Source organism: Hermetia illucens, chromosome 2, assembly GCF_905115235.1.
Source record: "Hermetia illucens chromosome 2, iHerIll2.2.curated.20191125, whole genome shotgun sequence".
Lineage (NCBI taxonomy): Eukaryota > Metazoa > Arthropoda > Insecta > Diptera > Stratiomyidae > Hermetia > Hermetia illucens.
Window position 1 is genome coordinate 79,152,530 of NC_051850.1, and position 24,910 is coordinate 79,177,439.

At 39.2% G+C, this 24,910-nt stretch overlaps 1 protein-coding gene across 2 annotated transcripts in view; it reads right to left on the minus strand.

Annotated features, from left to right (window-relative positions):
- LOC119650460 (dentin sialophosphoprotein) overlaps positions 1-24,910 on the minus strand; it is a 117,144-nt gene that overhangs the window by 77,883 nt on the left and 14,351 nt on the right. For both annotated transcript variants that reach the window (XM_038053319.1, XM_038053320.1), the window contains exons 2-9: positions 22,787-22,950; positions 22,439-22,719; positions 22,261-22,378; positions 22,068-22,205; positions 21,933-22,018; positions 21,691-21,864; positions 21,536-21,641; positions 18,313-18,366 (exon numbers count right to left, since the gene is read on the minus strand). In XM_038053319.1, coding sequence (XP_037909247.1) covers positions 18,313-18,366; positions 21,536-21,641; positions 21,691-21,864; positions 21,933-22,018; positions 22,068-22,205; positions 22,261-22,378; positions 22,439-22,719; positions 22,787-22,789 — 960 coding nt within the window. In that variant the 5' untranslated portion in view covers positions 22,790-22,950. The remainder of the gene's footprint in view (positions 1-18,312; positions 18,367-21,535; positions 21,642-21,690; positions 21,865-21,932; positions 22,019-22,067; positions 22,206-22,260; positions 22,379-22,438; positions 22,720-22,786; positions 22,951-24,910) is intronic.

Here is a 24,910-nt window from a genome sequence, read left to right on the forward strand (position 1 = left end):
GAAATTTAGCACCTCGAGCGGGTGGTTGTAGTTCCCATAATATTGCCAGCTACAGGTATTGTACATACCTAAATCCTGGCTTCCTTTGATGTAGTGGGACTCTCATACAATCTGGTTCAAGCCATGCCCCGATGTTGCGAGGAGTTCTCGACGGATTCTCCCACTAACCTACCACCACCATATAAAATAAAAATTGTTTGTAAAGAATGAAGGTAAAGAAAATACTTAACTAAACACTGATGAAGAGAGCAAGTAGTTCTCGAAACAGCTATTTATATGCAAAATAGAAATTGTTTGTAAAGAATTAGAAGCTTTTTGTTTGACTTTTATCAAAGTGGATCTTCGTCCTTAGATATTTTGGTGGTTATGCCATTCACGTCGCATTCACAAAATACGATGAGATTCTCTACACCAGGCCAAAGATCCCAAAACTAAAGTTCGGGAACTAACATCATCAGTGCTGCTGTTCAAAGAATTTTAAGTAATCACTTAGCTAGCCTAGTTTATTTTTTCGCCATCAAAATCAACATCTGGGAGCGAATGTTTCAACAAAAGAGTCGAAAAATTGGAAAAAGAGATTGGCTATGTCACGCCAGAACATCTTGCAAATCCATCACGAATAGTGCATAGATTTGCGGCCATCATTGGAAACTACCATCTTTCCAATGATATGAAACCACAGAAATCCTGAAGGCGCAGAAGCAGAAACTTGCGATATGTTCTTCTTCTAAATAAAACCTTGCTCTTCGAAAGAGGATTTTATAAAAATTGCAACAACTCATGTCGGGAAGTAGATTCGATTTAGATCAGGCACTAGACTGCTGACGGAGTGTTTAGAACCAATCCAGCCGTTGCAATTTGGAAGCAACGTGGCCCTTACATGCAGGTATAATCTGTGGGGCCACGTTGCTTCTTTAGAGTAAATACTCTTTTCTGGGTAAATTCTCTACCTTTGCTACTGGCCGATAACGGAATAAATAAGTAAATTGGGACTTTGTGTTCCACAGAGTTTCCCTGGACCGATACAATATTTTTGCGTCAGCGATTCTTACTTTTCTTTGCATGGAAACAAAATGTATGAAATTCCTTTTGAAAAGCTAGCTTCAGTGTGCACTTTCTTTTTATATATTTATTTATAATTTATATTTATCAATGCCTGACGATTGGCAGCGAGGCATAATCTGTCTCATACATAAAAAGGGAGATATCACACAGTGCAGCAATTATAGAGGTATCACGTTGCTGAGTACCATCTATAAGATATTCTCCACTATCTTGCTAGGCCGGATAGCCCCATACGCCCAGAACATCATTGGCCCATACCAAAGAGGCTTCACTCCAGGCAAATCAGCAACAGATCAGATTTTCTCTCTGCGGCAGGCGATGGAAAAACTGTTGGAATATGGACAACAGTTGCACCATCTGTTCATCGACTTTAAAGCCGCCTATGATAGCATAGCCAGGGTAAAACTGTACACGGCCATGAGGGAATTCGGTATCCCGACGAAATTAATAAGACTGACTAGGCTGACCCTGACCAATGTGCGAGGCCAGATAAAAGCAGCAGGATCACTCTCAAGACCATTCGACATCAACAACGGTCTACGACAAGGGGATGCGCTATCATGCGTCCTCTTTAACCTGGCCCTCGAGAAGGTGATCCGTGATGCTGAGGTGAATGCAAGAGGTACGATCCTCTTCAAGTCCACCCAACTACTGGCCTATGCTGACGATATCGACATCATGGGAAGAACCACCCGAGACGTTCAAACTGCCTTCATCCAGATCGAGCAGGCGGCGCGAGATCTTGGGCTGCACATCAATGAAGGCAAGACAAAATACATGGTGGCAACGTCAGCACCGAAGACGAATCAACCAACAACATCAAACCGCACTGGTCAAACACAAACACGAACAAGAATAAGGATAGGGGAATACAACTTTGAGACCGTTGACAATTTCTCCTATCTAGGGTCGAAAATCACAACCGATAACAACTACGATGATGAAATCCGCGCACGGTTGTTGTCAGCCAACAGAGCCTACTTCAGCTTACAAAGACTGTTCTGCTCGAAACGTCTCACCATAGGGTCAAAGCTCTTACTGTACAAGACTATGATCTTGCCAGTCCTCATGTATTCCTCGGAAACTTGGGTTCTTAGCAAGAAAAATTGCGAACTCTTGGCCGCGTTCGAGAGAAGAATCCTCCGAAGAATTTTTGGCCCCCTACATGAGGATGGACGATTCCGTAGCCTACACAATGACGAAATCTATGAGCGATACCATGACCGTCCGGTTGTGGATAAAATCCGGCTCAATAGGTTACGGTGGGCGGGTCACTTAATCCGTATGGATGAGGATGATCCCACCCGGAAAGTCTATAAGGGCAATATCTATGGTAGGAAAAGAAGACGAGGCAGACCCTGCCTAAGATGGAGCGATGGCGTGGGCCAGGACGCCAGACAGCTTTTAGGGATATCGAATTGGTGGACCTCGGCGCAAAACCGGGATGTCTGGAGTTCCTTATTAAGGCAGGCCTAGACCGGATACCGGTTGTTGCGCCGTTGATGATGATGATTTATAAAGGTAACGAAAATTATCAAGAAGAGCAAAATATAGTTTATTTATTCGTTATTACTTCAAATATTTTTCTAACATCAGAAAAGTTAAAAATTGAAAATTCTTGATTCATAAAGTAGAGGCGACTGCATTCGTAAATTCACTTCATATAAACTTTACTACGGGAGAGTGCGTGTCGGCGGCGGTTGGAGCAAAAGAAAGATGCGGTCCCTCTGTCTCCAAACAACGGGACTCCCTCACCGCTTGCTCTCCACTCTCGTGGCGAGTTGTAGAAAAGCCGCGGAGAGCGGCGGCGGCGTCATCCGCTCGTAATCCTGCTGCGCCTGCAGCTTCTAAATTGCAACGGCTGGGCTGGTCATCCCTGAAATGCGCATGCCTGATATAACTGAAGCTTACATTGCACTAGCCCTTGAAAAGGTAGGTAATTGAAAGGTGACAAAAGTTGACTAAAGCAATTCAAAAGCACTCACAGGCATTTATTTTAATCAGATAATTGCTAACGCGATGTTAATTCCACATAGGGCTCCTATCTCATCCCCAAAAATCAGGGTGCCACTTCATCATCATCATCAACGGCACAACAACTCGTACATCCTGGTTTTGCGACAAGGACCTAAAAACGGTCTGGCTCCCTGACCTACGCCATCGCTCCATCAGGCTACGAAACTCGTCCATCCTCATATAGAAGGCCGAAAATTCTTCGAAAGATTCTTCGCTAGAACGCAAGAAAGAGTTCGCAATTGTTCTTGCTTAGAACCCAAGTTTCCGAGGAATACATGAGGATTGGCAAGATCATTATTTTGTACAGTAAGAGCATTGACCTTATTGTGAGACGCTTCGAGCGAAACAGTTTTTGCAAGCTGAAATGGGCTCTGTTGATGCGCCAGACGCGTTCAAATGAGGGCGGTCTGCACGGGGCGCTGGCCTAAAGGGGCTATGCTGCCAAACTCGGTATACCCTACAATTCGCATTAATGAAGCTGCAGAGCAGATGAAAAACCCCCCAGGCGCTGTCTTTGCGATTATCCAGCTCTAGCTAGAACCAACCTAGAGACACCAGGTAAACCATTCTTTCAGGACTTCAGAGAGATCTCTAGCTGTAGGGTGGGAGTGTTGCTTTCCTTTGTGAATGCTATGGACTGATTTTGAAAATCTTAGCCAACTGGACCCTACCCCTTTGCTCTTACCACTTAGGAATTCGAGGTATCAAAACGACGCACCACAGCGTTAATTGGGCTCCTCGGAGCGACCACTTATACCTACCTACCTACATCTCTGATTGTTCTTTCCATAATATTAATATCGTCAGCATAGGCCAGTAATTGGATAGATTGAAGAAGATGATACCTCCAGCATTTACGTTAGCATCATGAATCACTTTTCCAGGGCCAGGTTAAAAAAAATACACGATACGGCGTTTTTTGTCTTGGACCGTTATTAATGTTGAATTGTCTCGAGAGTGATCCTGCTGCTTTTATCTGCCCTCGCACATTGGTCAGGGTCAACCTAGTCAGTCTTATCAATTTCGTCAGACAAGCGATGAAAAAACTGTTGGAATATGGACATCAGTTACACCATCTTTTCAGCGACTTTAAGGACGTCTATGATAGCATAGCCAGGGTAAAACTGTACACGACCATGAGAGAATTCGATATCCCGTCGAAATTAATAAGATTGGTTAGGCTGACCCTGACCAATGTACGAGGCCAGATAAAAGCGGTCTAAGACAAAGGGATGCCCTATCACGCGTCCTCTTTAACCTGGTCCTGGAAAAAGTGATCCGTGATACAGACATAAATGCGAGGGATACGATCCGCTTCAAGTCTACCCAACTACGACTCGAGACGTACAAGCTGCCTTCATCCAGATCGAGCAGGCAGCGCGACATTTTGGGCTGCACATCAATGGAGGCAAGACAAAATTTATGGTGGCAACGTCAGCACCAAAAACCAACCAACCAACAACAACAAATCGCACTGATCAACGGGAAGAATAAAGATAGGCGACTACAAATTTGAGATCGTTGATAATTTCTCCTATCTAGGGTCGAAAATCATAACCGATAAAACTACGCTGCACTGTTGTTTGCAGCCAACAGAGCCTATTTCAGCTTGCAAAAACTGTTCAAAGCTCTTACTATACAAGACTATGATCTTGCCAGTCCTTATTTATTCCTCGGAAACCTTGGGTTCTTAGCAAAAAAATTGCGAACTCTAGGCTGCGTTCGTGAGAGAAATCTCCGAAGAATTTTAGGGTCCCTACAAAAGGATGAACCATTCCGTAGCCCAAAACCACCCTTGCCCCCCCTCCCCGAAAGCTGTGAGCGATGCGCGGTGGGCGGATCACTTAATCCGTATGGATGAGGATGATCCCACCCGGAAAGTCTATAAGGGCAATATCTATGGTAGAAAAATAAGACGAGGCAGATGCCTGCCTAAGATGGAGCGATGACGTGGATCAGGACACCAGACAGCTTTTAGGGATATCCAATTGGTGGACCTCGGCGCAAAACCGGGATGCCTGGAGCTCCTTATTAAGGCAGGCGTAGATAGCATACCGGTTATTTCGCCGGCCTTAAAGTCCATGATATCCAATAGCTAAGTGGTTAGAGTACAATGCTGTCGTACGGAAGATCGCGGTTCAAATCTCACTGGTGGCAATGGGGTTTGTATCGTGATTTGACGTCAGATATCAATCGACTCAGCGGTGAATGACTACCTGAGTCACAACAGGGTAATTATCTCGGCCGAACGCACTGCTGATCACATTGGATCCTATAGTGTACTGCAATTCTGTAGTATACCGTTATGATCCTGAATGAAGTGCTCTAACATACTTCAAGGCACTGATCCAATTGGATTGTTGCACCAACGATTATTATTATTATTATTAAAGTCGATGAAAGGTAGTGTAACTGATGGCCAGATTCTAACAATTTCCCATCGCTTGCTGCACAGAGAAAATTTGATATGTTGCGGATTTGTTTAGAGTGAAGCCTCTTTGGTATGGGCAGATGATGTTCTGGGTGTATGGGCCTATCCTACCTTGCAAAATAGCGGAGAATTTCTTATAGATAATAATAATTGCTGGACTGCGTAATATCTCCCTTTTTATATATGAGACAGATAATGACTCGTTGCCAGTCATGAGGCATTGATTCGCTGTTCCACACCTTGAGCGTAAATTGATGAACCACTTGATAGTTGCCGATGAATTACACGGCAGTATTTCTCCGTCATCTTCCTATCGGGGACCTCCAACTCGTCGATTTTCTGGTTGCTGAGCAGTTCATCAAAATACTCAACCCATCACTCCAATATGCCCAGGCCGTCGGAAATCAGATTTCCCTCTTTGTCTCGATAAGATGAGCATCGTATATGGCTTCATCCTACTGACTTGTTGGTAAAACTTCCGCACCTGCTACTATTACTCCCTAATCTTTTCGAATTCACATATCTGTTGGTTTTCCTAGGCCTCTTCCTTCCGTCTCTGAAGTCGCTTTTCCACTCGACAAAGTTCGTAACAAGAGTCTGCACGCACCTGCGGCGTTTAAGAGTGCAGCATTGCCTGATGTGAAGCATTCTTCCGTTCCGTTGGTTTCATTTCATCGTCGGAGCAGCCGTTTCAATTTTTATTGCGACTGGGGCCAAATGTGTTTGTGGCTGTATCAACGATCAAAATGTTCCAAATGTCTACCAATTACTTGTGTTCTCTGCGCGAACATCTCAAACCATCTTGATGCTCATAAATTGACAGCTGAGGAACAAAAGGAATGCGCAGAAGGCTCTAGAAGTTGCAAAGAACAGTTTATAAAGAATATATTAGCTGTAAGGCAGGCTGTCCACGAAAATCGAAATATCTCGACAATCTACATCGATTATAAATCAACCTTTGGCACCATAATACATTCGTAGCAAGTACAAGGGTTATACGTGTACAAAACCAACCCGAATTTCGTTTTTCCCTTAAAAACAATCATGAAGAATTGAAGCACGAAACTATCGCCCTCCATGGTCCTGAGTATTGGCCGACTATAAAAGATAATGAACGGCGCCTCGGGGTAATGGAGATGTTGCGTGACATAATACGCCATGACAAAATCCGAGATCGAAATAGGGTTGCACCGATCGTAAAAAATGGCGAGGCATCTTCGATGGTATGGATATGTAATTCACACTGACGAGAACTCACTTGCCTAGATTGTTCTGAACATCGAAGTCGATGGAGAACGACCAAAAGGCCGATCGAAACAACTACGATTCGATACGCTGAATGATGATTTTAGAGCCTATTCTATTCAGATCTGGCCTTTGACAGAACAGAATAGCCCAACAGATCAAGACGAGCCGACGCCGCTTCTCAACGAGACAAAGGCTAAAGAAGGAGAAACAAATCAGAGGAGATGCCAGCCAAGCGTGCAATCCACCAAGGCGACTCCGTAAGCCCGCTGTGGTTTGATTTCCCTTTCAATCCGTTGCCCCATCTTTTGCAGAAATCCAAATACAGGCATATTATCGAAATGTATATTGAGTCATTTAATATATATTGTAGACATCAATGCCATATGATAAAATTTGATTATACGAGTCTAAAGTTTTTCCATAGACAACTGAGAATAGGTCTTGGAAACAATGACTATACCAAAACTGAGGATCACTATCCCAAGTCATCAGGGAGCAAGGAGGAACTTGACTTAAAAATGTTGAACTACAACCAAGTGCATTCCCGTCGTCATTTCTATAACAAGTCGGGGAATCGGAAGCTGGGCGCTTCAGGTATGAACGGTTTTGTTTGCTTCTTCTGTGAGTATATTTAAGTGTAGAACTATTCCATTTGTAAGTAGCCCGTTATGTGTTTGCATATAACATGTCTGACTACCCACTTCAATGTGATATTGATATTTAGTAGCAGTAAATTTACAGGGGAGAGTCAATTTTGAGCTACTGTAACTTTGTTAGTAATAGTATGATTTTGATCAAACTTGGGGATAATATGGTTCATATTATATTATATACTAATACTTTTATAACTCTGGGATAAACTTAAGGGGATTTTACTCAATTTCCCCAAAAATATGGTAATACACTATTATTAACTTAATTTGAATAGATAGCTCCGTTAAAGAAATCATCACTTTCCACCTCGACTTTCTACCAAATCTCAAAACTAAGAGCGGCTTCGAAAAGTACTAATCGAGACCTTTCATTTTATACCCCACATGACTTCATTCGGTGAAAAAAATTTTTACACCCCCCTTTTACATGTATGAGGACCCCTCCCCCTAAATTCAACCTAGAAGGATATCACTTACTGCATATCTGGGGGTCCACAGTTCCCAACTTCTCACCAAATTTCGTGTCAATCGGTATAGCCGTTTCTGAGAAAAGTGCTTGTGACAGACAGACAGACATTGAACCGATTTCAATAAGGTTTTGTTTTGCAAACAAAACCTTAAAAAACAATCCTCTAGCCAACCACATCAGGCTGTCAGGGTAATAAATTATCTAATCCAATCTAACTTCAGCCCAACTCAAGATCGACATATGGAAAAAGAAACCCATTCACGGAAGTCATATAAAACATTTCTTGCCAGGCGTTGACAGTCTTTTTAGTACCAAAGGTACTAAATGTAGCACGTTTTTAAGTTAATCAATATCTCAGTACTTTTCCTCAGTTTTTAGTACTTTTTTAGTTAAATAGTACTTTTCAATAGAAATCGAAACGAAGTTAACATTTGCCAATATCACTTTTTGTCAATAAGTGACGGAAAAGTTGAACTAGTAACATTATGCTACCTGTCGTGAAATCGGCCAAAATACTGCAAAACTCTTAGACTTTTGGTATTCAGTTCTGTAGTCTAGCAAAAGTAAATATAACTGTTCGGAGTTAGTAGAAAACAGTATGTCTATAGATAAGCCAATATAGAATTTAAAACTAGCGAGGTAGATGCAATCGTCTAGCATGGTGGCGGGAATCATTTAACTTAGGGCTCCAAAGCGACCAGAGTGAGCAGATTGCTATTTATTGACTAGAACATTAAAAAGGAAGTATACTCTCATGGGATGTGCTTTAATTTCTTACAACATGCTTGCTTAGGTATAGCACAATCGGTTGTCTTCCAGTGGGACAACAAACGCAAGAAAATTTTTTCTCAGCACGAGAATAGTTATTGTATAATTTCTCACTCCGACTCTGTATGCATCCTCAATCACTAAACCTTAACCTAGCTTAATGTCTGTACCACTTCCCCTGCATGCAATTCAATACCTTTCCAACCCGCTGCTTCGTTGTTTAAAATTTAAATGTTAGTTTGAACGTGGCTGTTTTTAAATTAGATTCCTTTTATTTTTCTTGTTGTGCCAATACTAGTGCACTCAGTTATGTTCGTTTTCTTTTCCATCCTAGTGTAGTCTGTATTATGGAGGAATAGATGTTTTGATATCTTCATATAGCATAAAATGCGAAAAACAACAGCTAAATACGTTCATACAAACGTACCATTTAGTACCTTTTTGTCACATTTTTCGATACCGCTTCCGACAATACTGCTCCTAAATTACCAACCTCAGTTGTCGGTTATGCATTGTCACCGACGACAATATTCATCTCAATAGACAAAAAAATTACACCCCCTGCCACATATATGAGAAGCTCCCCCTTAATCCTAACGCAAAATGATGCAACTCGCTGCATGTAAAGGGACACACAGACCACATGTTCTCACCAAATTTCGTATTAATCGTTTCAGTCGTTTCCGAGTAAATCGGGTGTGACAAACAGACATTGAATCGAGGATTTTTTTTCACACAAAAGCTTAAAAAGACAAACGGACGAAGAACCCGACATTAAATCGATTTTAATAATGTTAATCTTGAAAAGAACTCGTTGCTTTGCTTTTTGAAGGCAATGTGTATTTCATTGTTCACAGACAATGCTTATCAACGCCCTGAAAATCAAGCAAATTGCTCTCAAAACACTATTCATGAAAAAGAAATAACGAGGCGTGCTCTCCGCAGGAAAGGCATTCCGGAGAAACTAATAGCTATTAGCAGGGCGGCATATAGTGGTGCAAAAACTAACGTGTTGCCTCGAGGCAAAATCTCACAGGATTTTTAGGTCCAAAGCGGAGTCCACCGATATTATTTCTTCTTATAATCGGTGAAGTTCCATGGACTATAACATAACATAGGTTCTCAGTCTGACGGGTCATCGCACTCTATCTGCATTAATGAACAGAACAGAGCATCGAAGACGTAGATCAATTTGTAAATCTGGGAAGCGTGGCTTCTGCCGACGGTGGCAGCGAACTGGATGTTGCTCGGTGCAGTCCATCATCTGGAAATGCGGTGATCTCAAAGAACAAGTTGCGACTGTTCTGTGCTGGTGATTTTTCTGTGTTGCTATGTGGGGGTAGGGCATGAAAAGTGAACTCCACTGTTATTCAAAAGTTCCAAACCTTCATCAACACCTGTCTGCGTCGTATCATCGGAATACACTAGCCAGATACTATCTTAAACGGAGTTTTTTGTCGGCGCGCAGACCTGGTAGTTGTACGCATTGTGATCGGAAGGCGGAAGTGGCAGTGGATAGATCACACATTAAGGAGGGGTGACAATCGCATTGCTGGCTACTCCACGCAGTAGAATTCACTTTCCTAACATGGCCGACGAGTGGGTCGCCCCAAGGGCACTTGAAGTTGAACAGTTGAAGAGGAGGGCAGGGATCTCAGAAAGTTGTGGGGGAGCTGAAGGGCATGTCAGGTGACTGTGAACGTGGTGACGTGCTGTAACCCACTTAGGAGGAAATGGCAATCATATATATTACCGGCAATAAAGTTAACATTCTTCTTATATCTAAAATCCAACAATTACAAGAACGTAATAGCTATTACCTAATGCCGGTTTTTATTAAGAGAGCCGGAGGTTACAATGGAAAACATACGCAACATTTTGTAGGTTCAACTAGAACCTATATATGTTTATAATAAATGGCCAATTTTTATATTTTTTCGGATAAAAAATTTGGCATTCTAATTGCGACGCATTTGAGACGACCACAAATATTACCCCTATTTTGTTTTTTTTAAAGAGTAAAACAAAAATGAAATATTTCATTTAGATATATCCAATTAAGACCACATTATTTAAAAGCAACAACAACAAATGACATTTCTTAAGGAAAAAAATCCTGAAAATTGGCTTTTAGCGATTTACATGTATCTCTGCCCTTAAGGGGGTCATCCCGTGAGAAGGCGGTTTTTTGGCTTTTTTTAGAGATTTTTTGTGAAGAACTGGATGAAGATACAAATACGAATTTCACCACACATTTATTAATATCTTGAGCGTGCATAGTAATTTTTCCAGCACGATAGCGTAGTCCGTTATTGGAATAAGGAGCAATTTATACACTCTGCTACCACGTTAGCGGGCGCTGCGAGCGTCTTAAAGAAAAAAACGGCATTTTAAGGTACAGACTTAACTACAGTCCGCAAACTAGAATTATTAAAAAATATTAAAAGCCAAATTTTTGGTGCCTTGTTAAACAACTCTTTTTTGTGAATTTTGGTGTTTTTTCTAGGTTTCTTCAATGAATAAAAAAAACTACTGAATGAATAGCAATTATCTTAGTTTGCGGACCGTAGAAATATGTTCTGAATAAGTCGTGAAAATTTCGAAGAATTCCGTTGGATAGATTTTGGGCTATGGTGGCAGCCAGTTTTCAACATGCAGTTTCGAGAAAAACGCGTTTAAAAAGTAGAATGCGGTTTTTAGCCATAAAACCTTAACTGACCATTATTAATCTGCTATACCTAGTCTATAAGCCGTAGGTTTCTACAAGAAACACATGTACAGCCTTGGCTTCAATTCTTGTTCTTTTAGCGAAGTCAGTCGAACATCATTCGGACCAATAAATGCGAGCTTTATTACGGCGATCGACATAAATCTGGCAGATGACTTATCAAGTGTTTAATACTATAATTTCCAAACGACTCCGAATATCAAAAAATCACTTTGCCCAATATATTCTACACTATATCTAGATACAATTGATGCAAAAAAAAAAATTCGATTCCGCGGATCCGACACACGGAATGGCCCCCTTAATACGAGTTTCAGGTAAGATCTTAGTTGCTTTGTAATTTTCGAACAAATTGGACATAGTTAAAATCAGTGCCGCATACGCAAAACAGTCACAACTTCTGTTTGCACTTCAAAGGAACCAAAAATGTTGGTTTGTGCGGAAGCACGATATTTCAAATAAATCAAATCGAATCAATGCAAACACATGTCTACCTCGAGTAATTGACACTGATATGCAGATAACTAAAAAAAAGCCAGAAAAGGAAAACTAAAATATCCCGTCGCCCCCCCCCCCCTCCCCCCATTAGTACACTTTATATGGTGATGACGTCATACACGTCTTAAGGTGCAATAAATTTGCCTCAATTTAATTTAATATACTATTATTAACTTTATTTGTGCAGGTATTGGAATGGGGTGTATTTTAAGGCCTTGATTTCATATAAATGGATCAGTGGGATTTTTTTCAGATGTTTCGGTTGGATAGGTTCTGAGAAGGAGAACTGTTTCACTGTTTGGGGCACACATTCTAAGTCCTTCTGCCCTATGTTTCACCCAATATCAGAAATAATCAGTTTCGAAAAATACTAATCGAGTCCTTTCATATGATATCCCTCATGGCTATATTCTGCGAAAAAAAAAATTTACAACCCCCTTTCGCATGTATACATCTAAGAACACACACAGACTACATGTTTTCACCAAATTTCGTGACAATAAGTTCAACCGTTTCCAAGTAAATTGGCTGTGACATACAGACAGACGGAGATACAGACAAGCAGATAGACATACAGACAGACATTGAATCGATTTTAATAAGGTTTTGTCTCCCACAAAACCTTGAAAATGTGGTTTCGAGAAAGACGCGTTTAAAATTTTCGTTTTGTATACCCGTCAACATGGCGCATGCTCTTCTCTTTACTCTAACTTAATAAATGTGGTGCGATGAATGAGGGTGAGAGCGTCAGCCTCACAATCTCACTGCTCTGGGTTCGAATCCCAGTTGACATGGGTGTTTGTGTTTGTCCCGCGACTTCTATTTACTGTAACATAGTAAATATGGTGCGATGGGTGAGGGGGAGAGCGTCAGCCTCACAATCTCACTGCTCTATGTTCGAATCCCAATTGTCATGAGTGTTTGTATTCGTTTTGTGTTTGTCTCGCTGCTATGAGCTTATCACTTACACAGCGTTAAGTGTGATGATGGTAAAACCGAAGCACAGTCTTACTGCGTGGACACCCTATACTCCACCAAGGAGTGAACAGGAAACACAAATATTTTGAATTTCCGTCTTAAATTTCTGCAGCATACTCTCAACATATTCTGCTTTCAAAATATATAAAAAAGAAAAAACTCGATTTCTGAGATAATAGGTATGACAGACAGACAGGCGGACGGACGAACAGACAAACAGACAGTGGTTTACTGATTTTAATTTACACACAAATTTTGTTTTACATATCGGTACGGAAGGTATTTCGGAGCCTAGCTAGCATATAGTATCAGCCTCTTGATCTTTCTCAGGTTTCTCGGTTCGCACTCCCCACCTTTCCAACAAATGTCGAAACTAACACCAGCTTCGGAAAGTACTAGTCGAGACCTTTCATTTGATACCCCACATGACTATATTTGGTGAAAAAAATGTACGCAATCAAAGAAGATTAAAATAATTGTAAAGCAAAACTTATTTGTTAAATAAAGTTACAAACGCATTATCTGAACGGATTTACTCAATGTTAGAAATAAAAAGTTTAAGGCGATAGTATGATCAATGGGTCCTAAATCTGCTTCCAGTAGTAAAACTGTCCCCGATATTGCTGCAAACCATGCACTAATTTATCTTAATGATGCCTATAATGGCGTAATGGAAGTTATGAATGGACTTGGTATTACAATGCCATATTATTTTTACAACTGTTGCTTAGAGGCTGACGCCATGCATATAGCGCAGTCTGAGCGTTTTCCCACTGAAGAGGCTAAAGAAGCCCGTAGAGCATGTTTTCACCAAGGAAGAATACCGGACCTAAGAATGTTCGTTTCAAAGACCTACTGTATGGCCCAGGCATCATCGATAAGAGAGAGATAGAATAACATTCGAAATTTTAAACATGTTTTTATCGAAACCACGTTTTTCGAATTGGGCAAAAGTCTAGCACTTCCAATTTTGAACCGATTAAAATTTGAACTGTAGCTTTATAGTAACATTTTCCAGTGAAATAAACCATAAATATTGTACTCATCCGAAATAAACAAACATTTCCTAATAACGCATAGCGAGAAGACGATACATAGGAGCAACTCTAGCGGCAAATGAGCACGGAATCTCATGTTCTCCTTTGGGGTAGCGACGAGGTAGGTAAATGGTATTGTAGTGTCGATGTCGCCTAGATGGTTCTGTCGTTTCCGAGTAAATCGGGTTTGACAGACAGAGAGAGATTAAATCAATTTTAATAAGGGTTTGTTTCACACAAAATATTAAAATTTTGTTAAAAATCCATATTCACTAGGTTTTAATATTTACTTTAGAAAACTTTTTCGTTTATATAATATATATATTAAAGGTAACAAAAGACAGAACTAAAAAATATTAAGTAATTTTTCTTTTATAAATCATAGAAAATGACCGTTGCTATTTTGGAGACAACGTAGTATTACCCCTTAAGACGATCAACTACCGCGAACTAAAGAGAATTCCTCAGAACGTAATGTTGTGAGTTCAACGCTAGAGTGAAAAGGAATTTCAATTAGCTTGATGACAACAGAATGAAGAGTGATTGCCTCTAGTTACGAATAATACATTACAGCGACAAAACTTTTTTGAGCGAAAGTCATATTGAGAATATCGATCGCAGCTTTTCAAATGTATTTTTTACTGACAAATCATATTTTAAATAGAAAATGCCTACAAGTGAACGTGGTCGATAGCAAGACACCAACGCTTCCAGCGCACTTTGAAACATCCAGTTAAAGTTCACGTTTGGAGATGTTTCAGTAAACGCGGATTCGGAACACTTTATTTGTTTACTAAAACTCTGAACGCAGAAAGTATGAAAAACATTCATCAGAAATGTTTGCTAAAGTCTAGCAGTGAGTCACAGCACCGGGCCCCGTCACCAGATATGAATCCGATGGAAAATGTGCGGGTTGCTATGAAGCTTACGTTTCTTCACAAATCTTTAAGAAATATTAAGCAGCTAACATTATCTTCGTGCTATTTGAAAAAGCTTCCTAACTCCATTGGTCGAAAATATGCTCAAATTTTCCCGGAAGAAGGATAAGGATCCAACAATTATAATTTTTTACGGAACAACACGTCAATTGCCCATTTGAAAATAGGAAGGACTGGTTCAACCCCCTTTCTGGGCGTATCACAGGCGTCCATCAAGGCCTATACAATGACTTCATATTCGAAATTTAACAGTAGCTGCTTGAGAACTTTCAACGTTTCCCTCTACTTCCCCCCCTTCGAGTGAATCTAAAATCAAGAATAAAGTATCTCGAGATAGTCTGCTGGTACTTTGCTGTCCCCATTACACACGGCAGAGTTTCATACCAACGGAAACCTATTTGATTCTACCCTAGCTGATGACACTGCTGCAGAGGCTGCACCGCGGTATCCACAAGATGATCTGAATAACCAAAATGACTGGGACAATAGGAATTAAAGTGAATGAAGTGAAGTCTTGCCATATTACGTATTTTTAGGTTAAACAACCAAACATGCCCTTCAATCGAAATCTACGACAACCAAATATCTTGGAACCGAAGAAACATGTTGAAATTAAAAATTTCCCAATCAGTTTGAAATTCAAAACCCTTTTCTGACGGCTCAGTAAACATTCCAAACTACAACTGGAATATAAAATGTTCATCTACAACGCAAACGCAAATTTTACAAAGAATAGAGTCGGGAAGGAAAGGTACCGATTAGTATGTTTCGAAACAGGTCTTAGATGTGGCATCGGTTGCAGATTATGAGAGTAAGGGGTTGAAAAGTACGAATTTGATTTGAAAGAGGAGTTATTCTGGGAAACTACCCAACCGAAAAATCTGAAAAAATAATGGGGTGACTGCACGTTGCGCCCCAGCGGCCGAAAAGAGAGGGGGCGCTTAAATAGTTAATAGTACTTAACAATGGAGCTCCTATGTAAAATCTACGCCTCAAAATGTATCTCAAAATATGTTAACCTAGAAATTTTACTGGACATCGCCCTTAAATTTATCTAAGAATTACGAAGTATTTTAAAAAGTAAAATATAATATAGGGGAAGCCATCGAACGTTTGAAGGGAATCTTATTATTATTAACAAGATTATGGTAGATCAAAGTTGTCTACTTCGTGTAAATTTACTGATAAACAAAACCTATATACCAGAAGTGTTGAGCTTCCAATATCTAACTTGTTTAGTACTGACTTTTTCTACTGTGCATTTGTATTATTTCAATCAATAAAATGAATTCTCTGAAATTATAAGAATCCTTATACCACATAAAATCTTTTTCTAGTTATTCGAATATCAATTTCATTTTCTCCAGGCATGTACGTATATGCTTCAGAAATTTGCAGATATTGTTCGTCGTTTCGGCCAGCCTTTTGGTCGCTCAACATCAACTTTGATGTTCACACCTATCTTGACATGTGAATTCTCGTTAGGGCGAATTACATAGCCATACCATCGAACACACCTCTCTCGCAATTCTTCCACAATCGATGCAACCCCATATCGATTGCGGATATCCTCATTTCGTATGTGATCAAAGCGTGTCACGCCACTAGTCTAAAGCAGCATCTTCGTCTCCATTACCTCAAGACGCCGTTCATCGTCTTTCATAGTCGGTCAACACTCAGAACCATAAGAGGCGACAGGGCGGACGACATTGCAGTAAATTTTAGATTTCAGACGTTCTTAAATACGCCACTAGCAGACACACCCAGGTTACGCTAATACGTGAAGCAATTTTATAACGCAGTTCTAGAGCTGGACGTTGGTTGCCCCGTGTGACATTGTCCATAACAAAAACAAAGAGCAGTGGTGAGAGGGTGTTTCCTTGATGAACACCGACAGAAACACGAAACGGTTTTGATACATCCGCCACATTTCGAATTTTATATTTCAGATCGTGGTAGAGAAATTGAACCTAGCGCAAGAGTTCTTTTGGTACTAAGTGTTGTGGTAGAGAATACCAGAAGAGTTCGTGTTGCACACGGTCAAACGATTTTTCTAGATCCAGGAATGCAATGTAAAGAGGGCGATGCTTCTTACGATGTTTCTCCATGAGTAACCCCGCTGCTTGTATTGCGTCAGTAGCTCCGCAGCTCTTGACAAACCCGGCTTGATTCACGGATATTTGAACGATTCCGTGAATACGGTTGTCAAAAATGCGCTCAAAAATCTTAATGGCATGGGACAGCAACCGGATCGGACGGTAATTTGAATATTCTACTGGACCTTCATTTGAAACCCAGGTATCGCGATTCATGGACCGCTTGTCCGACTTGGTTTCCCCCGAGGGTTGCATAGGCCGCTTTGTAGATTGTGCTTTTAACTTGGTCCCAAGATTCTTTTGCATTCGTAATGGTGAATAATCACGTGAGACGATTTTTTCTTTCTTTTAGCGAAATTGCCACCATTTAATGCGCGACAGGCCAATGCGTTCCTCAGGCTGTTTTATCCGTTGCTTGTTTCGCAAGACGGTAATCAACGGCCGATGTTGAGAGATGTTGAGGTCTCATACGGAACGGCTTTGCAGTCAGTGATGGTGGTAAAATGTTAGCGTCTTTGAAGAATATATTTGAATTGCACTTTACAGTTCTCACTATAAAATGTAAGAAAATAAAACGATCGTTTTATGAACAAGGTAATGGGCGTCCGCAAAATCGACTATACGCTCGCCACCCTCATTGCGCGCTTCAAACCCTTTTTCCCATGACATGTTGCCATTTGCCTTTTCACCCACATGTCCAGCAGCAAGCATGTTACAGTTCTTTGCATCGAGAAGTTGCCAGAAAGCATCTTTCTCCGCATCAGGTCGACCTGTCTAGCCGATCATCAAATCGTCCGGCTTTCTTAAGGGCACTTTTCACACTCAGAGTGCAATTAGTAGAGTATTTTTAAAATTATGATTTCTAAGAAATGATATAGAATATTGATTTGTGATTATTTACGTTGAAGATAAAGAATAAAAATCAAAATAAAAAATGAATCCGGTTGTTGTTGTGGTATAAAGGGTTTTATTTGTTGTTGAAATTGCCCTTTTTATGAAAAGCTTCGTCCAATTTCTCCTGCTTTCTTTACCAAACCGCGAACCCGAAGAAGAAAGTGCAAATACAGTTTTGTTTAGAACACAAGTAGTAATGACCCGAACTAAAACTAGCGGAATCGATTAAAAAATAAAATTTGCCTGGGACGAGCACCAAGAGCACTTGCCGAGCATTTTTTTCCAAAATGTTGCTTCCAATTTAGAATTGTGTCAATTGTAATTGTTATTATTCGTTAAAAAATCCCAAGAACTTTAATGTAACTTAAACCCATGTCTTTTTATTACACTTCTGGTGTCTCTTATAAGCTGAGAGATTAACAATAGAAAAATCTTCAGTTCCTGGAAATATGAAGGCTTCGCACTTATATCTACAAACTATATTATAACTTACGATAATATCCCGACTTGGGCTTCTACCGGTCCGTTGTTCATCATTCTCAACAGCCTGGAAAAAAATTAAATTCTATCATAAATTTTTCTACTTCTCTGAAGATAATTTTCAAACTTATACCTGTACCAATCAACAAAGGACCCAAAACAAATAGATAAAAATAATATAGATGAATATAATTACGATCGTTGCCCTGATTGTTTTCAAACCGTTACCCACACAAAGCCTGTATGTATCTATATTTCTCCTATTCACCCCTTTGTGCAGTATAGGACATCCACGCCCACATTTCAATGAGACTGCGTCAGTCTCGTTATCATCACATTTAATGCTGTCCAGGCATGCAGCAACGGAGCAGCACGACCAAAGCACCCGCCCCACAAGACCTAATAAATCGTAAATATTACAATCAGAAGAAATCAGAAAGGGCCCATTCACAAAATGAAAGAGTAATCATAATAATCGTTGACGCGACAATCCAATTAGAACAGGGTATTGTAGTGCATTAGCGCACTTCATTCAAGACCGTAACGGGACATTACAGAATTACAGTCCACGTAGGAGGCAATTCCACCCGCCCGTGATTATTACCGGACTAAGGTACCCATTCACAGTTGAGTCGACTGGTATCTGCATCAAGTCACGATATAAATCCCACTGCTACCACTGAGATTTGAACCGCGACCTTCCGTACGACAGCCTAGTGCTCTACCAAGCTACCCGAACACAAGATCAAAGAGTATGACCGAGAAATGAAATATTGTCAAGATAATTATTGAAAAACTTGCTCCCATGCTCTAAGGCATATTTGTATTTCCGACAACACAAAATACATAAAGCAATATAAAATTTTCCAAAAAACTAGATTGTTTTCATTTTCTTTTTGGCGACATAGATGACATGGTAGTTAATTTTAATTTTCTGATTTCAAATTTTTAATACTCTCTATAAAATAATAATATAAATGGTCAAATTTTCCGAAAAAAAAATTTTCATTCAATAAGCTTTCTAACGCGATAAAAATTGTGGAGAAATTCCTATCCTAACGACAAAAAAATATTTACGAATTTATGTAATTTATCGGTTACCACAAATGGATCGAATTGACCTTTTCTTGATGAACAATGTGATGAACGATCGGCTCCGCACATACTGACTTTGGCTCCATTATAACTTGCTCTGACACAACGCCAACCCCTACGACTACTTCTGATAGAGGTTTCTTAACTGAGCCTTTAGTCTTTTGGAAATGTTTATTCTAAATCCGAAAAATATGAGCAAAATGCAAATAAGTTTGTAAAGGGTCCAAAACAAACGTTTTTTTTTTTTGCAGCAGAGGCCATTTTGCACAAAAAAATACTAGATGTCACCCCCGTGTATAAATAATCAGAGCGATAAACTGCATAATATTTATGCAATTAAAAATAGGGAGCGTAGGATCTTTTTCTGAATAATTACCATTGAAAACAGTAAAGGCCAAATTGTATACTGCAGACAATCTTTGTAATGCAAAAGTCCGGCTCGTATAATATATTTTCTATTTCGCATCCCAGAACCGCCAATTTTAGAGACAAAAATAATTAGATAGATGAAAACCTTAGCCGAGCAGCAGAAATAAAATCCCAGAATTTCTAAAGCAAGTAACCAACAAAAAAAGAACTTTAGACGGGTTTTTCTCAAAATTACGTTTGGTCGTTTTTCTCGAAATCTACTAGACCGATTTTTATAAACTAAAAACATGTTGGTCTGTTCTAAAGAAAACTAAACAATATACCTCCAAAAGTGTAAAGAATATAAAAAAAAATTTCCGAATTTTACAGAAAAATGTATATAAAAATATAATATTATAAACAAGTCGACCCTGGGCGCTAGCTAAAAATTCAAAATATTCCTTGATATACGTGTTTCCAAACCCCCAACTTCGCCGTTCATATGAGTTCACTTTATAAGAAGATGGCCTCATATATCTCTTCACATGAAATACACAATTTTGACCTTCTTTTTTTTCAAAGTTTGTGTAATTGCAGAAAAAAATCTTAAAAATTGTGCTTTGAAATTTTGAAGCAGAAGAAGTGGAGGTGCTCCTCTATAGAATCTTTTGATGAAACCCTGGCATTGCTAATCCAGGCGCATTTCTCAGCCTTGGAGTTTCTGCAGCCCCAATCGTTTGAGATAATCGAATCGGTAATAACCGAGGGTAATTTCACCTTGCCTACAAAGCCTAAACGGATAAAGATTGGCACTTTCCTTCGATGTAAATTCTGATCCTGAATACTAAGTTAAATTCAAGATTAAACACAGAAGGGTTAAAGGAGCGCGCACACTGAGAGCGACATGGTACGGCACGACACGACAGTTTTGCTAACGTCCACTGGGAACGACAAGATGAATTTGTACTATGCGTAAAACATCAGACAGACAAATGTCTGCGTTAGACGAATGTAATGTCTGTCTGATGTGTGAGACACACAAACATTTGTCTACGATAAAGAAAGATTTTGCGAAAAACAGACGTTTGTCTGTCTGATGTTTACCACTTGCTCAAACATTTTCTGACAGATATCTTTTTGATGCGACACACAGTAATCTGTCTGCGGCAGAAAAAGATTTTGACAAAAGCATTCATCTGTCTGATGTCTGAAACATGCACAGACATTTGTCTGACGCAGAAAAAGATTTTGCTGATGCTGTATTATGCAATCCTGCTAGGCTCAACGAGTCCAGATGTTGGACAGCGAAGCCCACAATCATAGAATATCCTAGACGGAGTACCTCGGAAATTTTCCACGGGCCACACTACGAGAAAGTCGAGCTTGCTGAGTTTTTCAACCAGGGCAGAGTGGAAACCCGGCAATGTGTTGTGAGTTTATAAGGTAGTACCCCTTACCAACGGGTACATGGAGTCAGTGCGAGAGTATTCTCGGATACGACTTGTACTTTGTACTTTGATTATGTTTGATTTGATCATTTGGTTAACGTTTATAATTACAACACTTATTTCTTCCACGTTTCAATCCTACAAACCAACAATTAAAAATTGATTGCCGCAATTTCTAGCAATTTCACCAATATACGTTAATGTTTTACATGATTGGCAAGGAAACAGTTGTGTGTGTATAGGTGTGAAAGTACCGATGGTATTGTGATACTAATTAAATCAAATTTACTTCACTCATTATTCTGTTGTCGAAATTTAATAAAAAACAAAGCTTGTTGCGCTCACCTTTGTAAGGGATAGAAGGTTGAAGCTTTGCGATAAAATACATTTGGTCGCATTCTGGTTTGTCACTTTATAAGCAGGAATGTAAGGAGCATAAAGATAGTTTCTCCTGAAAATAAACCATTATTTTCCACGTTTAAATCGTTAAATCATGTTACCTTAATGTAGTGCTTGGTCTCATAAATGCATTTGCAATGTCTTCTATTTTAGATTTTTCATCTAGATCATCTTCAAGCGATATCCAATACTTATAAGCTATCAGGTACATTACAAAGATTTTATCAGGCAGCTCTTTTTGTGAAGCGCATACGCATTTCCGTTTAAGATATTTCCTAAAATATAAGTTTATTTAAGTAAATATTTAGATTCATAAAGTCCAAAGGAAAAGAAAGTGCATTACTCAAATAACTTTCGCATAACTTCTTTCTGTTGGTAAAAATTCTTAATTGATATTAAAATTTTAATGATATATATCTGGTCGAATTCCTGAAAAAAAAAGCTATATTCTCAAACAATTTTTGTAATGAAAGTCTACTTTTAAGTGGACATCATAGTTTAAAGATATTCTGTTTGCCACTGCTATCTTAGATTCCTCGAACTTAGTAGAATATATTAATTCCAAAGTTGTATAGATAGTAAGAAGTTCACTTAGCTGGGAAAGATATTCATGTGTCTGAAAATATAGAAAAATTAGAAAAACTCCAACAATATTTACTTCGATAAATTACATCCGTAAAATTTCTGTTTAAGCCTTTAAAAAGTAATAACGTTCTCGTAACATTTCTTGATAAGATGTAACATCTATTTGGAAATCGAGTGCAGCTCGGAACATCATCTCGAATGAATCTGCATTGGACAGTAAACTTTAAATAACCCCCTTAGTTACAATTATTTACAAAGTCTTACTTAAGATATTGCTTCATTATGGGCAAAGTCGCTTTTTCAGGATTTTCAATTTTTACTTTCAGCCTTACGCTTTCATACACACATTTCAGCCAGCAAAAAATATCGGTTGTGCATCGAACCGTTGGATATGTTTTTTTTTGACTGTTTTTCGAAATTTCCTTATCGCCGCCACATACTTCTAGTTCAGTCAAGTTAAAATAATTTGAACTCTCCATGATTATCGAACCATCAATTGCTTTTTTAGTTGGCACATTGTCAACTAGAACAAATGTTTCCTTTTCCTATCAAGTTATTTATGAAAAATTATCATAGGCATCATAAATACAATGAATACAAATGTAAACATACCATATTGAAATTCGGTTTATGCGAAAAACTATTTTACAGCCGTTGTGAGTTGCATATAAGAACGTACCCAAGCCGAAAATGGTCCACTTCGCGCTACATTAGCTTTAAAACTGTGCCATTCCTAATACAATGATGAATTCGTTGCATACAACACAGAAGACATCCTATATTAGAACCAAGAATATGTTAAATATTAAATATAAATTCATACAAAAAAAAATGCAAATAACACAATATTTAAATAGATCGTGAATTTAAAATAAGACTTTATTAGAAAACATCTCAAGAATCAAACACTGGTTTGTATAAAAAATTGAACAAATCAGCTTTACCTCCAAAAACAAAAAAAAAACGTTTTTTTTTTTCGAAAATAAGTTTTTGCCCTTCCTCAGTGTTTTGTTCCTTCACAAGAAAGAAAAACAAATAATCCCCAAAAACCAAAACATACCGCCTATACCATTTCAAAATAAGTTTCTTTTCCCTTTCCTAGTCTCTTGTTCCTTCAAGTGGAAGGAAAAAAACTGATCCCCGAAATATGGTGTGTATTTGTTTTAAATAAGAAAGTTGTAGGCAATAAAAGAAGCCCCTTCCTTTGCTTTTCTGGTAAAAGAAAGGCTGCCAAATCAACTCCCATACTGTCTAATTTAATCATATGAATATGTTTTTTTGAGACCTTTCCTAGGAAATGAAAAAAAAATTATCGCATCGCAGATTGCGACAGAAAGTAAGCCGATTCCCGCTCTGGTTTCTCTTACACCGTCTACATTGACGGCCTTCAGATCACCGGGAAGCAGCTTCATAGCTCTCGACGCATTAAGGGCATTAAATCTGCCTTCACTCAAATTGGTACTTTCTTGGCGAACACCGGATCTCGGTAGTGTAGTTAAACCCAACCGGGTAGTCAGTGGATCGAACGTCTTCTCTAAATCCAGGAAGGCAATAATAGAGGGGCAATGTTTCTTAGGGAGTTGCTCCATGAAGAGCGCAGCTTCCGTCACATTTTTTATGAAACAATACCTTATTAAAATCAATTCAATGTGTCTATCTGTCCGTCTGTCTGTCACTCCTGATTTACTCAGAAACTGCTGAACCAATTCTCATTTGGTGAGAACAAGTGATCCGTGTGTCCCTTTACATGCAGCAAGTGGCATTATCTTGCGTTGGGGTTAAGGGGGGCTCCCATATATGCGAAAGATGTCTGTACATTTTTTTTGTTCACCAAATAAAGTCGTGTGGAGTATCAAATGAAAGGAATTGGTTAGTACTAAACTAATCATATCTTTGATATTGGGTCAAGCCAGAGGAATGAAGAATCGAAATGTGTGCCCAAAAAGTGAAACTGGCCTCGGTCTCAGAACCTATCCAACCGAAAAATCTGGAAAAATCCACAATGGTGCACTTATATAAAATCTAGCAAAGCAAACCATTCGCAGTATTGTAAACAAATTCAAGCCGACGGAAAATGTTTATGATCAGCTGAGAATATTGCAGCTGCATGAGATAGTCTTGCTGAAAATCCACCATTGCCAGACGAGTTCAAGAATTGGGTCTATCATACGGCTCATTATGACGAATTTTGAACTTGGATTTACACTTGCACCTTTACAAAATTCAATCGACACAAGGATTGAAGGCTAGAGACCATTGGATATTGGAACAATAGGAAGTTGATGTTGATTTTTCAAAAATCTTCTGTAACCAGTCAGATTTTCATCTTTCTGAGTATATAAACAAGGGGATGTGGGGAAGAGTTAATACTCAAAAAATCAAGGAAGGTCATTACATACTAAGAAAGTAACAGTTTGGTGTGCTTTATGGGCTGGGAGAGTCATTGTTCAGGATTGCTTTGAAAATTAAGGCAACGACTGACTCTTACTGTCAATGGTGGCCGTTACCAAACCAAGATACGTGTTTTTTTTCGCAAAAATTGAAGATATTGACCTGCAGAGTATGTGGTTTCAACTAGACAGGGCAACATATCAAAGAATAACTGCCACAATCAGGTTATTGCATGAAATAATTCCAGAATCCATAATTTCGATTTTGACGATATCAATTGGCCACCCAAATCATGCGATCTCACACGTTTAGATTTTTTTTATTTAGGGCTTCGCCAAGGGACGT